The sequence below is a fragment of the Rhinoderma darwinii genome, chromosome 4 (assembly GCF_050947455.1).
Source record: "Rhinoderma darwinii isolate aRhiDar2 chromosome 4, aRhiDar2.hap1, whole genome shotgun sequence".
NCBI lineage: Eukaryota > Metazoa > Chordata > Amphibia > Anura > Rhinodermatidae > Rhinoderma > Rhinoderma darwinii.
The window spans coordinates 296490980-296503897 of NC_134690.1; the positions used below are offsets into that span (position 1 = coordinate 296490980).

A 12918-nucleotide genomic window follows, 5' to 3' on the forward strand; every position below is an offset into this window, starting at 1 on the left:
TTATGTGCAGAAGTCACTAGGTGAAGAGTTGCTCAATTCTGATATATGAGGCCGGGCCTGCCTTGTATCCTAGCAATATCCGGGAAGCATTATGGTGTATCAATTGCAGAAGGAAGAGCACCAGAGGTCGACGGTGATGGTTGGCTAGCGAGGTTGTTTCGGTCTCTTTGTTGTGGTACCCTTTGAGGACAAGGAGGAGCATCCATATGTGTTTCTGGAACGGTGGGCCATTTTGGGGCTGTGGTCAGAGGGAGTTCTAAAACCACAGTAAAGGCTGGTAGGTCCCCGTGACATTGGAGTGTATGCATTCTCCCAGCACGGCATACCTGAAGGCAAAAGGGGAATCTCCAAGTGTGAGCCAATTTACGTTGTCAGAGCCTCTCAAGCAAGGGTCGAAGGGTGGAATGTTTTTGAAGAGTAAGGCGGGAAAACTCGGGAAGTAACTGCAACGGCCTATCACTTGTCATACCTCACGGAACTTGATCATAATGGTTTCTTTTATCTGGTAGCGGTGGACTCAGCAAAATGACATCCCAAGGATAATCTGGGTAAGTAGAGTTCGGTCCAAGCGATCTATGAGCTCGGTTGAACAATAGAGGAGTCTCTGGCGCTACTTCAAGTAGGGAATTAAACATGACGCGGAGTGGGTCATGATGATTTATGTGACTCCACAGATTCAGGGAGACCCCTTACCCTGATGTTGTTCTGTATCCCTCTATTTTCAGCGTCATCTAACTAGTCAGCTAGATATTGCAGTTGAAAGCTATGGGTGGCTAGCATAACATCTTGAGAATCCTCCCAGGTTGTGAGGGATGCGACTGAGGTTTCTGCAATGGTGAAGGTGGAGATTTCATTTGTATAGGGATTTTCGAGGCGAGACACGTAGGCTTCCATGAACTCCCTCATAGGAATAGCTGACATCTTAGCGTAATTCCTAAATGCCGGACATTTGGCTTTTAGAGAGTAGATTTTGCTAGATTGGTTTTCGGAAGGCATGCTGCATTTGCAAAGCCCCAGAGGTGCTCCTACAGTGGAAATCCCGAAAAGTGACCCAATCTTGGAAACGACATCATTCAAAGCATTCATCTACAGGTGTACTGACCACTTTGACCCCATAGGTGCTTTCCAGAAATTAGTGCGCAATAGACGTTGCACAGTGAAAATGGCAATTTTCCATAGAAATGCCATTTCTATGCCAAATATGTTGCGCCAAGCTTGTACCACTGTACAAATGCAGATCTCTAATTATTCTATTATTCACAGGATATGTCATAAATGTCAGATAGATGCGGGTCACATCTCTGGGACCCGCACCTATCTCTAGAACGGGTCCCCCTAAACCCCCGGCCTACTGCTCTGTGTTGTGGTTGAAGCATGTGATTTCCGACCATGAATTACAGAAACAGCGTATCTCGCTGAGCTAAGCTGTTTCCGTAACACCCATAGTAGTGAATGGCTGTTACGGAAGCTGCGTAGCATGCGAGCTACGCTGTTAGGGGTCTATCTCACATTTATGACATATCCTGTGGCTTGACAAAGACCCTTCACTCACTATGGGTCGAAACGTTGCTTGTCGTTTGTGGATGTCTTGACAATAAAACCACTTTGATGATTTGAAGACGTGTGCTGTTGTCCTACTACTTCTTTGGATATCCTGTGGATATGTCATGAATGTCTAAAATGGGAAAACCCATTTAAAGTTTCCTGGGGAATGCAAAATTAACTTACCTGGTGCCCTCCGTTTAGCTCGTTGTGCCGCTAATCCACAGATGCCAGTGCCTGGTCCTCTGTCATCAAAGATGGATGCAGCACTGCAGCTCTACCCAATGCAGACTGTACTCAGTTAGTCCGAGACCTATTCTCTGCTATCCGATTGGCTAGGGAGAATTATTTTTTTTAGCTGAAATCGGAGGGTCGCTTTAATCATTTATGGTGTTGGCTTATTTGTGGTATTACTGCAATAGTAATTTTATTAATTTGAATCATGAAGATCATCATTATGTTATTTGTATCCTTTTCCCTGTTTTAATTATTTTTCGCAAGAGCACGGTTTCTTTTTGCTTAGTATTTTTAAAAATGTTTTGATTTGCTTATTTATGTAGTTATGCTTATGAATTATTTATACTAGTACACGGAGGTTATTAATTAATTTATTAATATATTTGTTTAATCATGACTACGTATCTTTTATCTGCATACATGTCAGCTCGACAACCATCTTTGAGAGGGGCGTGGGGAGTACTTTCCTCATGAATAAACCAAACTCAACTATTATTCCAGGGACATTTTTTTGGTCACTCCTAATAACCAAAAGAGAAAAAAATTGGCGATGCAGAGGAAGTAAGCCAGCCTCCTTCTTCCATTGCGTTGCCTGTGCACGCGCATGTAAACATTACATGAGCAGAGGAGTGGACAGGGAGAGTAGGGTATGACTAGACTTGTAGTTGTCAAAGCGTGCTGAAACGTATAAGTGAAGTTGCCGTGTCGTGGCAGGTGGGCTCACTCAATTTGATCAAAACGTACGCTAAGCGGTGGTTTCTTGGCTAAGACTCTTACACCTGAGGGTACAATCTTGTCATAGTCTGTTGTCTCTGAGGCCTGCCCGGGGGGACGTCCGGTTTGGTGGTCCTATTTTCAGTTGCGCTCCTATCTTTCTTCCATGGGTGACCGTCTTGTATTGCTGCAGGATAAGACTCCTCTGGAGCACTATTTGTTGTTGACTACTGCCCCCTCATGTGTTGTCCTATTTACACGGGATCCTTCTACCCAAATACGATTACTCTCAGCTGACATTCACTACCGCATGGGATGAGGAATTGGGGACTCGACACTCTGCTGAGGAGTGGGGCACATCTTTCTTCCTGGCGCATAAGCTACCGACCTCGTGCTTCGCCCAGGAAAAAAATTATAAGATTCTCACCAGATGGTACCGCTGTCCTTCTTTGCTGCATAGGATATTCCCTGATGTATCTGATGAGTGCTGGAGGTGTGGGGAGGCTCCTGGAATCATGCTGCACATTTGGTGGGATTGTCCCAAGCTTCGTCCCTTTTGGGAAAAAAAATTTTGATCTTGGTAACAAACTTTTTCATACTGAGGTTCAGACTTCGGCCTCCATTGGCTTACTTTCCATGGTTCCTGGATCACTCCCACACCTCAAAAAGAGTGTCTTTCGGCATTTTTTGACCGCAGCAAGAACAGTGATTCCTCGTCATTGGAAGTCCAGCACTGTACCTTCCTTGAAGGAATGGGTGACTGAGGTGAACGGAATTATGAGGATGGAGGAGTTGAGGTCTGCTGATCAGGGTAAAGCTGAGCTCTTTGTCCGCACTTGGGCAGTGTGGTCTGGATTCCGGGGTGGTAATGATCTACCTCTCTGGCTGGATGGCCTCTTTTGAACACCTATATAAGCCTACCTTTTGCGTGCTAGGTCTGTATGTGTTTCCCCTTGTTGTCTTGTGTCTGTGTTAGTCTGACGTATAATGTGCACTTATATGCGATAATTTTTATCCAACTGTGGGGACTGGCTTCCCTAAATAATGCACTATCTTTGCTGCACTTATGGTATTGTTATTCTCATTGCATTCTTATTTAGTTTTTGCTTACGGATTAGGAGGTTACCTCCTACTGTTGTTTCTATGTCTTTGTGTATTTTATGCGATATTGAAGTGGTTCTATTGCACTGCGTGTGAATTTTGCAAATTTATGAAACCATGTGTATGCTGTTATGTTTTGTATATTTTCAAAATAAAAATCTTTGATAAAGAAAAAAAAAAAACATGCGCTAAGAACCTCACTATTGTAAGTAGATTCAGCAGTAATGCATATTTATTTATATATTGTGTTTCAGTTGGCATTGGTGTTTGCAGAGTGCGGTCGCCATTTTCCAATATTGAGACTATCCATTACCTTCGATAATTCATAGTAAATGGTGTCTGAATTCTTCTAGGAGGAATGTCTCTATTTGCACCCATACGAAGAGACAAATATTAGTATATCTTTATCCATATCTAGATTATATAGTGACTACCTCTCACCATTGAAATGGACTGTTATTCATCCCAAATGGAGTACTAACTTTAATTCCACAAACGAACATATATAAATGCTTTCTCCTCTCTCCTCTACAAGCTATATCTGCTGATTAGCGGATTCAAAATATAATATTCATAGTTTCAAAAATAAGGGAGTCCATGAATTAATTTTAACTCACTTTTGTATGTCCTAGATGGGATTTAGTTAGATTTCTTTTAATGTATATAAATAAAGATTGATAACCAATTCTCCTATTAAATATAGGAATAATTGCACAGTTAGTGGGAGTAGATCCTTTGGATTGTCGGAGTACTATCCTCGTGTTGGAATATAATTCATAACATCCTGTCGCAGAGAGTTTCATAGTCTCACTGCTCTCACAGTAAAGAATCCCTGTTTGTGATGGTGGTGAAACGTTTTTTCCTCTAGACGTAGATCTCTGTACAGGCCAATGAACTGAGGTAACCTGGGACCACTTGATTTAAGCTTAGAGCTGTCATTGCTTAGTTTACTGTCACAGACCCAGGAAAGGTAAGTATAATAATGTTTTGCTTTTTTATGCGTTACTAATGGGGTTTTGTTTGAGGTTATTTTACAGGTTCGGTTGTTGGGCTACTTCATATTTGAGGACTACTTAGATGACGGCGTGGTTTTTTATTCTCAATAAAATGGTTAACGAGGGTTGTGTTTTTTTTATTTCAATAAAATATTTTTTTCTATGTGCCTGTTTTTTTGTAACTTTATAACTACTGCCTTAGGCACGACCATAAGAATTATCCGTAATTGCGGACCATAATATGGTCTGCAATTACAGACCCATTCAGTTGTATTAGCCACGGACACCTTTCCGTATCGGTACGGATGGATGTCCATGCCGTAGAACTGTGCTGGGAATTATGGAGCTTGTCTGTTTTTTAGTGTTTTGCGGCCCGTGGTCCCATACATTGTATATATAATATATATTTATATATACATACATGTATTGGCGCTATTGCCTCTCACGTTTAAGACCTTAGCAATGCCCCTGGCTGCTAGTACTGTATCGTTGGGTCACTTAGGAGACCCATCGATACGGCTGAAAGCTGGAGGCCGTCGGCCATAAAGAGAATATGGGGGGCCCCAAGAAGAACTTTTGCATCGGGGCCCATGAGTCTTTATCTACTCCTCTGGGTACTACTACCACTAATATCCCTCTAACTGATTTTCCATTAACTCCAATGTGTACAACAGATAATATTAATTTAAAAAAATATAATTTCAGAATAATAAGACTTACCATTAAGCAGTTCTTTATTTAAATATGCTCTGTCGACTGACAGGATATACTGTAGAGGAAATAATAATGAATAGAGTCATCAAAATACAATAAAGCATAATAATAATAATTTGTTTATGAACTGTATCTTAGTAAAATTTTTGACAGGAGGTAGGATTTCAGTAGGGTTTTAGGATTTTTTTTCTGTAGATTTGTTTTAAGATTACATGATCTTTCATGGAACACAATTGCATAGCTTACAGTTAACATATAAAATTAATCAAATAATAATTTAGCTTCACTTATACTGTACTAATTCTGATTCACATTGTCTATTATTCACAGGGTTTTTGCCCCTCATCAGTAGTGAGCAGGGTGAGAACCAACATCCACCGGCACTATGTAAAAAGCCTCTCGCCAAGCTCATCAGCACCCTGCTCTGTACTCATAAGGGGCAAAACACCCCAAAAAGTTGCCTACAGATGGGTTTCGCTGCCTTTTGGAGGAGAATCTGGCTTAGCTAAAATCTGTAGTTTTGTTACAAGGCTCTTCTACGAGTCAAACATTGATTTACAGGGAAGCTACCTCCAATAGGTGGCACTAGATAAATGGTTTCCCTTCTTCAGTAGGAGAGCTAATTGGCATTCATTTTCCCATGGAGCATAGCTTGTAAGGCTGGGTTCACACACCCTATTTACGGACGTAATTCGGGCGTTTTAGCCCCGAATTACGTCCGAAAATACGTCTCCAAAGCGGCAGCAAACATCTGCCCATTCATTTGAATGGGCTTTGCGATGTTCTGTGCCGACGGTCATTTTTTTTAGGTGCCGCTGTCAAAAGACGGCACGTAAAAAAGACGCCCGCGTCAAAGTATCTGTCAGTTCTTGAGACGTAATTGGAGCAGTTTCCCATTGACACCATAGAAAAACAGCTCCAATTACGTCCGTACTGGACGCAGCGAAAAGCGCCTGCACTTGCCATTACGTCTGAAAACAGCTCCGTAATTTCAGCCGTAACGGAGGCTGTCGTGTGAACATACCCTAACACTCCATATCAGCTGCATCTCTTCAATGAGAACCAGCACAACATAAAAGGTCTCTTAGCTAACCAACACTCTGCTCTGTACCCCAAAACCGTTTTCTTTAGATGGGGTTCTCTTCCTTTTAGCGGCGACTCTGTCTTGGCTAAAATCCTTAGTCATGTTTCAAGGCTCTTCTATGGATTGAACATTGACTTTGCATAAGGGAGAGTTATGGATTCAAGTGGATAATGCAGAGAGAAAGAGAAATGGAGTATGCACACACATCTCCATTTCCTGAACTGGTAATGGTGACAGTGTGGTGCCTGTTACAAGTTTTCTTCTGTGGGATTTAACCCCTTCCCGCTGCAGCCATTTTAGTTTTGTCCTCCCCAGCTTCCAAAATCTTTTTTATTTCTCCGTCCATAAAGCTGTATGAGGGCGTGATTTTTGCGGAAAGAGTTGTAGTTTTACCACCATATAATGTACTATGAAACATGAAGAAAAAAAATGTAGAGATTCCTCTATTGTTATTTAAGTTTCAAATTTTAGGGCATATAGCGTGCAAAAAAACAACATGCTAACTTTATTATGTGGGTCAAATTGATTATGGTGATACCAAAATGTATATATTTTTTTATATATTTTACAACTTTTACAAAAAAAAAAAAAAATTTGTTCAAAATAAAATGTATTTTGCCATATTCTGAGAGCCATAACTTTATGTTTCTGTCGATTGAGCGATATGAGGGCTGATTTTTTTGATAGATGAACTGTAATATTTTATTTGTACATAAAAAAAAAACTGACTCTTTTTTGCTTTATTAGTTCCCCTAGAGGACTGAAACCAGCGATCATTGAATCACTTGCACTATATACCGCAATACTAATACATTGCAGTATATAGGAATTCTGACAGTCTCTTATTAAGCCCTGCCGGAGGCAAGGCTTAAAAGGAGTACAAAGATGGCAGACCTGGGGTTGTCATTAGTCCCCCAGGCTGCCGAGCCAACCATTGGCACCTCGCAAACTAGAGAGGGTCGCCCCCTGTTTCTAACGGATTAGATGCTGCGGTTGCTGTTAACTGCGGAACCTAAGGGGTTAAACGAGTGGGCTCCCGCTTATTACAGTGAAGTATTGGCTGGATCATACAGCTGACACCAGCATTGTATGGAGCCAGCTCAGCCCATTAGCCCACCCCATATTTCCCCTACCTGGCTATGACGTTCGTATAGTTCATACTTTGGGAAGGGGTTAAAGGTTATTTGTTAAGCCCCTGATGCATACTGTATATATTGGAACAGCTATGATGAATTTTATAAACAAATTAGTAAATTACTTCATAGCTTGTAAAGCCAAAAAAAGATATAGGTCCATCCAGTTCAGCCAATTATTCTGCAATTGTTGTTTCAGAGGAAGGTGAAACCCCCATTATGCAAAAGCAAATTTTTCTTATTTTAGGGAAAAACTTCTTCCCGACTCCAATATGGCAATCAGAATACATCCCTGGATCAATGACCCATCTACAGTAATCTAGTAAACATAATTTATAATATTATTACACTTAAAAAGGCACCCAGGCCCCTTTTGAACTCTTTCAGCGAATTTACCATAACAATTTTTCTCTGGCAAAAAGTTCCATAGTTTTACTGCTCTTACAATAAAGAATCCCTTTCTATGTTTGTGTAGAAACCGTCTTTTCTCTAGACGTAGAGGGTGTCCCCTTGTTATAGTTACAGTCTAAATAGATCATGTAAGAGAACTCTGTATTGACCAGCAGTCTTTTTTTCTAAACTAAATAACCCTAATTTTGATCATCTTTTTGGGTGCTGTAGTCCACCCATTCCATTCATTACTTTAGTTGCCCGCATTTGAACCTGTAATGTGTTAGACACATACAGAAGAATTTGGACGATTTTGCCTTTATAAAATAAGCTGTACTGTGGAACTTGTAGGAAACAGTGATAAATAACTTTGAACAGAATAAAGTAGCATGTAGTAACAATTTGAGAATAACCCTGTCTTCAGCGGAGGCAAACATCAGTAAGAAGGGTGGACAGTGTTATTATACACCCACATGAGCTCTGCAATGTAATCGGGCCACAGTTCTCTCTTTCGTTCTTCCAACGTTCTTAATAGCTTCAACATTGTTCTGTTCAGGCTCTCACATGCCCCATTTCCTTGCGGGTGATAAGGAGTCGTCTGGGTTTTCCTAATCTGGTAAAGCCAGCATGGCTCCTCAATCACTCTTCCCTCAAAACAGGCACCATTACCCTAATGCAGTTGGTCAGGACATCCGTATGGCAAAATTAACTTCCTCCACAAGGACTGTGCCGCTGACTCTGCGATCTGATCTTGAGTAGGAGCAGCTACTGTAAACTTTGTGAAATGATCCAGGATGACGAGCAAGTATTTACAGTATATCCCCCTTAGTGATTCCTCCACTTTCAGGTAGTCCATCATCACAAGCTGCAGTGGATAATTGGTTTGAATGTTACCAATAGGAGCCTGTTGGTCTCCAGCCCTAGCCAAGCTACAGCTGCGGCCTCTCTCACACTTGGCCATCGCTACTTTCTTGAGTTTGAGATAGTAGTAGAACCGTTGCAGCGACATATATGCTTTAGGTGGCCCAAAGTGTCCCCCCTTCTTCTCGTTTATCCAGTTAATGATTAATCTCACCTGATCAGCAGGTATCAACACCTGCCAAGCGGGTCCGATTTCAGTAGGAAGTTGAAGGAGTCAGCAAAGGACTCCTTTTCGTATAGCGAGCCGATCTTTCTGCTACCATAGCTTCTTACCATTAGAGGTCAGAGCCTTTCGCTCCACCCGCACGGTTTGGTAGTTGGGCCACAGCCATTCCTTCACTTTGGAAATCTGTTGATCCCAAAGTTGGCGGTCCTGCCATTCTTCACAGGACCCTCCCACCGGGGCAGCCATCTCAGTTACCATAACTTGAAAATCAGGAGTCCCATCTACCTCCCAGTCGTCGTCAGTGGGTTGACTAGGATTTTCTAGAGGATTGCTGGACAGGGTGTCAGCATAAGCGGGGCAGAACTGAGATTTAAATGTAAATTTGCAGAATCGAGCCATCCACCGCTATTCCAGGGCACCTAACTTGGATGTGTCCAGGTAAACCAGTGGATTGTTGTCAGTCATCAAAATGAATTCTGCCCCAGTCAAGATGTCAGCAAACTTTTCGATCACTAAATGAGCTATAGTTCTCAGGCTTCTTCTCACGTAGAGTTCTACTCGCATCCCGGCCATCCTGTACCTGTGTGAGCACCGCACCCAATCCTAAAGGGCTCAAGTCTATCTGCAATACAAAGGATTTCATGTAGTCAGCATAGGCCAGTATGGGAGCGCTGGTCAACAACTTTATTAGTTCTTGGAATGCATGGGCATCTTCCACGCTCTAAAGGGGTGGTCTTTTATTTGTTTCGTGGCCACCTTGGCAAATTCCTTGATAAACCTTCGGTAGTAGTAAATTAACCCCAGGAAGGACCATTATCAACTACTTTTTGTGGCCACTGTTGTACTGCCCGGATCTTCTAGTCCATGGGTTAGACCCCGTCTTTGGAAACCTTGTGCCCCAAGTACTCGAGACTCACCCTAACCAGATGACACTTTTGGGGCTTCAGCTTCAACCCATGCTCTTCCAACCGGGTAAGGACACGATCTAGTCGCTCGAGATGCTCTTCGAAAGTGGCAGAAAAGATGATAATGTCATCAAGATAGATAAGCAGGCACTCATGGTTTAACTCTCATAGGCACAGCTCCATTAGCCTCAGAAAGGTGGGCGATGGAATTGTTCAGCCCAAAAGGCATTCTCAGAAAATTATATAGTCCCATGGGTGTGACAAACACTGTCTTCTCACTGTCGCAACCAGTACTTGCCAGTATCCACTTGCCAGATTGAGGGTTGATAAGTAGCAGGCCTGTCCCAGTGCTGCCAAGGAGTCTTCAATCTGGGGAAGTGGATAGTCATCATATACTGTACAAGCATTCAGGCAACGATAATCGGCACAGAACCGTGTGGTCTTGTCTTTCTTCTTGATCAATACAATGGGAGATTCCCAAGGACATTCACTGGGCAGTAACACTTGACTCGCTTACATCTGCTTGAGCAGAACGCTCACCTCTTGGTATAGTGCTGGGGGAATCTATCGATAGCATTGTCAAATCGGTGTTGCCTCTCCTGTGGGGATTTCATGCTTCAGAGTCTGTCACCCCAAAATCAGCCTCGTGATGGGAGAAATCATTTGGGTGCGCTCCTAGGACCTGGGCCAACTGATCCTGCTCTTTTGGGAAAGTCTGGGTTTCTTCTAGGTGTACTGTACCTTTTTCAGTCATTGCCACCATGCTTGCCTCTATTCAACACAGTATAAGGGTATCCATGTCAGCACCAGTAGACTCGACACACCAATGTTGTTCTTTTGCATCCTGCAGCTCTTGGATTGGATGTAGATCAGCAATCAATTCCCTAGGAGCCAGGGTCACATCAAAATTTTTAAGGTTCATAAATCTTACCAGAGCCCTGGCCCCTTGTACTGTACACTGGGTTCGGCCTATCATTACCCCTCGTTCTGCAGCATTGGTTCAAGCATAACTACGGTGCACCGTAGTTTATAGCCGGTGCTTACTGGGATTGGCAACAGAACCTCGTGACCAGCCGGTACTACTAGGGATACAGGAGGAGGAACCTTCACCGAGCCAATCCTCCTCGTCAGTCCAGAAAGGGTGGCCTGTACTCTTTACTGTTGAAATGTCATTTGCAGGGCTATCTGCAGGGGTTTCTGGTTTGAGACACCCTTCCAGTACTTAGGTCCCAACTCTTGAGCCATCAGTCCGTCTAATCCCCGGAGCACGTTCATGCCCAAGGTTACTGGCACATTGGGGTCCATAGCGTCCTCTACTACCACCACCACCCCTTCTCTTTCATGGTATGAACCCAAATCTCACTGTTAGCCCACATAACCCCAGTCGGTCGAATGGGAAGTTTATTGGCACCCTTCAATCTCAACCAGTGCGCATCCCCCAACAAACAGCTGGCAAGTGGGCCTCATAGGCGGGCTGGGTTATGGTGGTGACCTGGGAGCCAGTATCAATCAAACCGAATAGTTTAACTCCATTTAAATTAGCCTTAACAACTGGGCTCTCACCTACCAAGTCCATTGCTTCTATTTTTGGGAACACTATGGTGTCTCCTGCAATTCGCCCCTCGACTGCAGGCATCTTTAGTTTAAATCCCCCTGACGTGCAACCCATGTGTATACAGTCTCTAGCTTGGTGACCTTCCTGGTGGCACGTCCAGCATTTTACATAGTTAGTACGATTGAAAAAAGACACATGTCCATCAAGTTCAACCAAGGGATGGGAAAAACGTCTACACATTAACATAGGAGCCGATAGATAATTTCGCAGAATGAAAAACTAACCATTTTTTAAAGCCACCTACTGTCCCTGCTGTGTCCAGCTCCTGCGGTAGGCTATACCGCAGGCTATATTCTCCTCAACAGTCTTGTCTTCAGCCTGTGGGGAGGGAGTCTCACTCTACTCCCACTTGTAGTCTCCCAGGGCAACAAATGAAACAATGTCCCTCATAGCCACGAGTTAGGAGCTGGGTGCAACCTATGGGGTCTCTGAACAACTGATTAACAACTACTTTAGGTCGTCACAATGATGCTCTATTTTTTACAACGGAGTTCTATACCGCAGTTGCTTACTCCCCTGGGAATGGCTCTGCTCCCAGTCTGTTGTCTCGTGCACGTGTCACTATGGCCACCGGCCTTCACGTGCCCCTCTCCGGATTTCCTGTTGATCCGAGATCTGCACTACACGTGTTGCCTGCCGGTTCTTGACAGCCGTTGAACATGAAGGTGGATCTCTTAATCCCACTTTACCCTTTGTCTGTGGCCTGCTTCACTGGCAGTTGAGAAACAGCTCTTTGCACATCCTCCTCTGCTGGTTCAAATCCAACTGCCTCCCACAGCTCATGACTATTTCTCCCCTCTGGGACCCAGCTTCCTCCAGACTGCTGCATCGGGGGCTGCTGGCTTGGATGTAATCCTGCTGCATTACATACCCACTCAAGCTCTACTTTGTCTTTTTTGTGCACTAGTGTCCAAAACTGTATACAATATTCCATGCACAGTCTTACTAGAGATTTATAAACTATGTTTTTGTCATGTGCATCTATGCCGCTTTTGATCAACCCCACGATATTATTTTCCTTGGCAACAGTTGTGTGAAACTGATGGATACAGTTAAGTTTACGCTCAACTAACTTTTTTTTTCCATGCCAGTTTTACCCAGTAGTTTTCCATTGAAAATGTAATGGGTATAAGGTCTATACATGGTTATACAAGTAGTTTTTTATTGCAAAAATAACAAGGGAGTTAGGGGGATGATGTGATATGGACTGCCTTACTTTTACATTTAGAGCAGTCTGAAGGACTTTCCTTCACTCTTTAGATAATGAAAAAGTTCAGGAGACTCATAAGTGATCAAAAATATTCATACCGTTCTGAAGAAGGAAAACAGCATTATCTTTTTGTGTACTACAAGTAGGACTTGGCTAAAATGTAAACAGCATTTTTATATATTTCCAAAAGC

The 12918-nt window shown here is 43.0% G+C and overlaps 1 protein-coding gene across 4 annotated transcripts in view; it reads right to left on the minus strand.

Annotated features, from left to right (window-relative positions):
• Positions 1 to 12918, minus strand: part of KMO (kynurenine 3-monooxygenase) — a 339922-nt gene that overhangs the window by 176659 nt on the left and 150345 nt on the right. For all 4 annotated transcript variants that reach the window (XM_075864352.1, XM_075864350.1, XM_075864353.1 and 1 more), the window contains one exon: positions 5310 to 5358. In XM_075864352.1, the coding sequence (XP_075720467.1) occupies positions 5310 to 5358 (49 nt within the window). The remainder of the gene's footprint in view (positions 1 to 5309; positions 5359 to 12918) is intronic.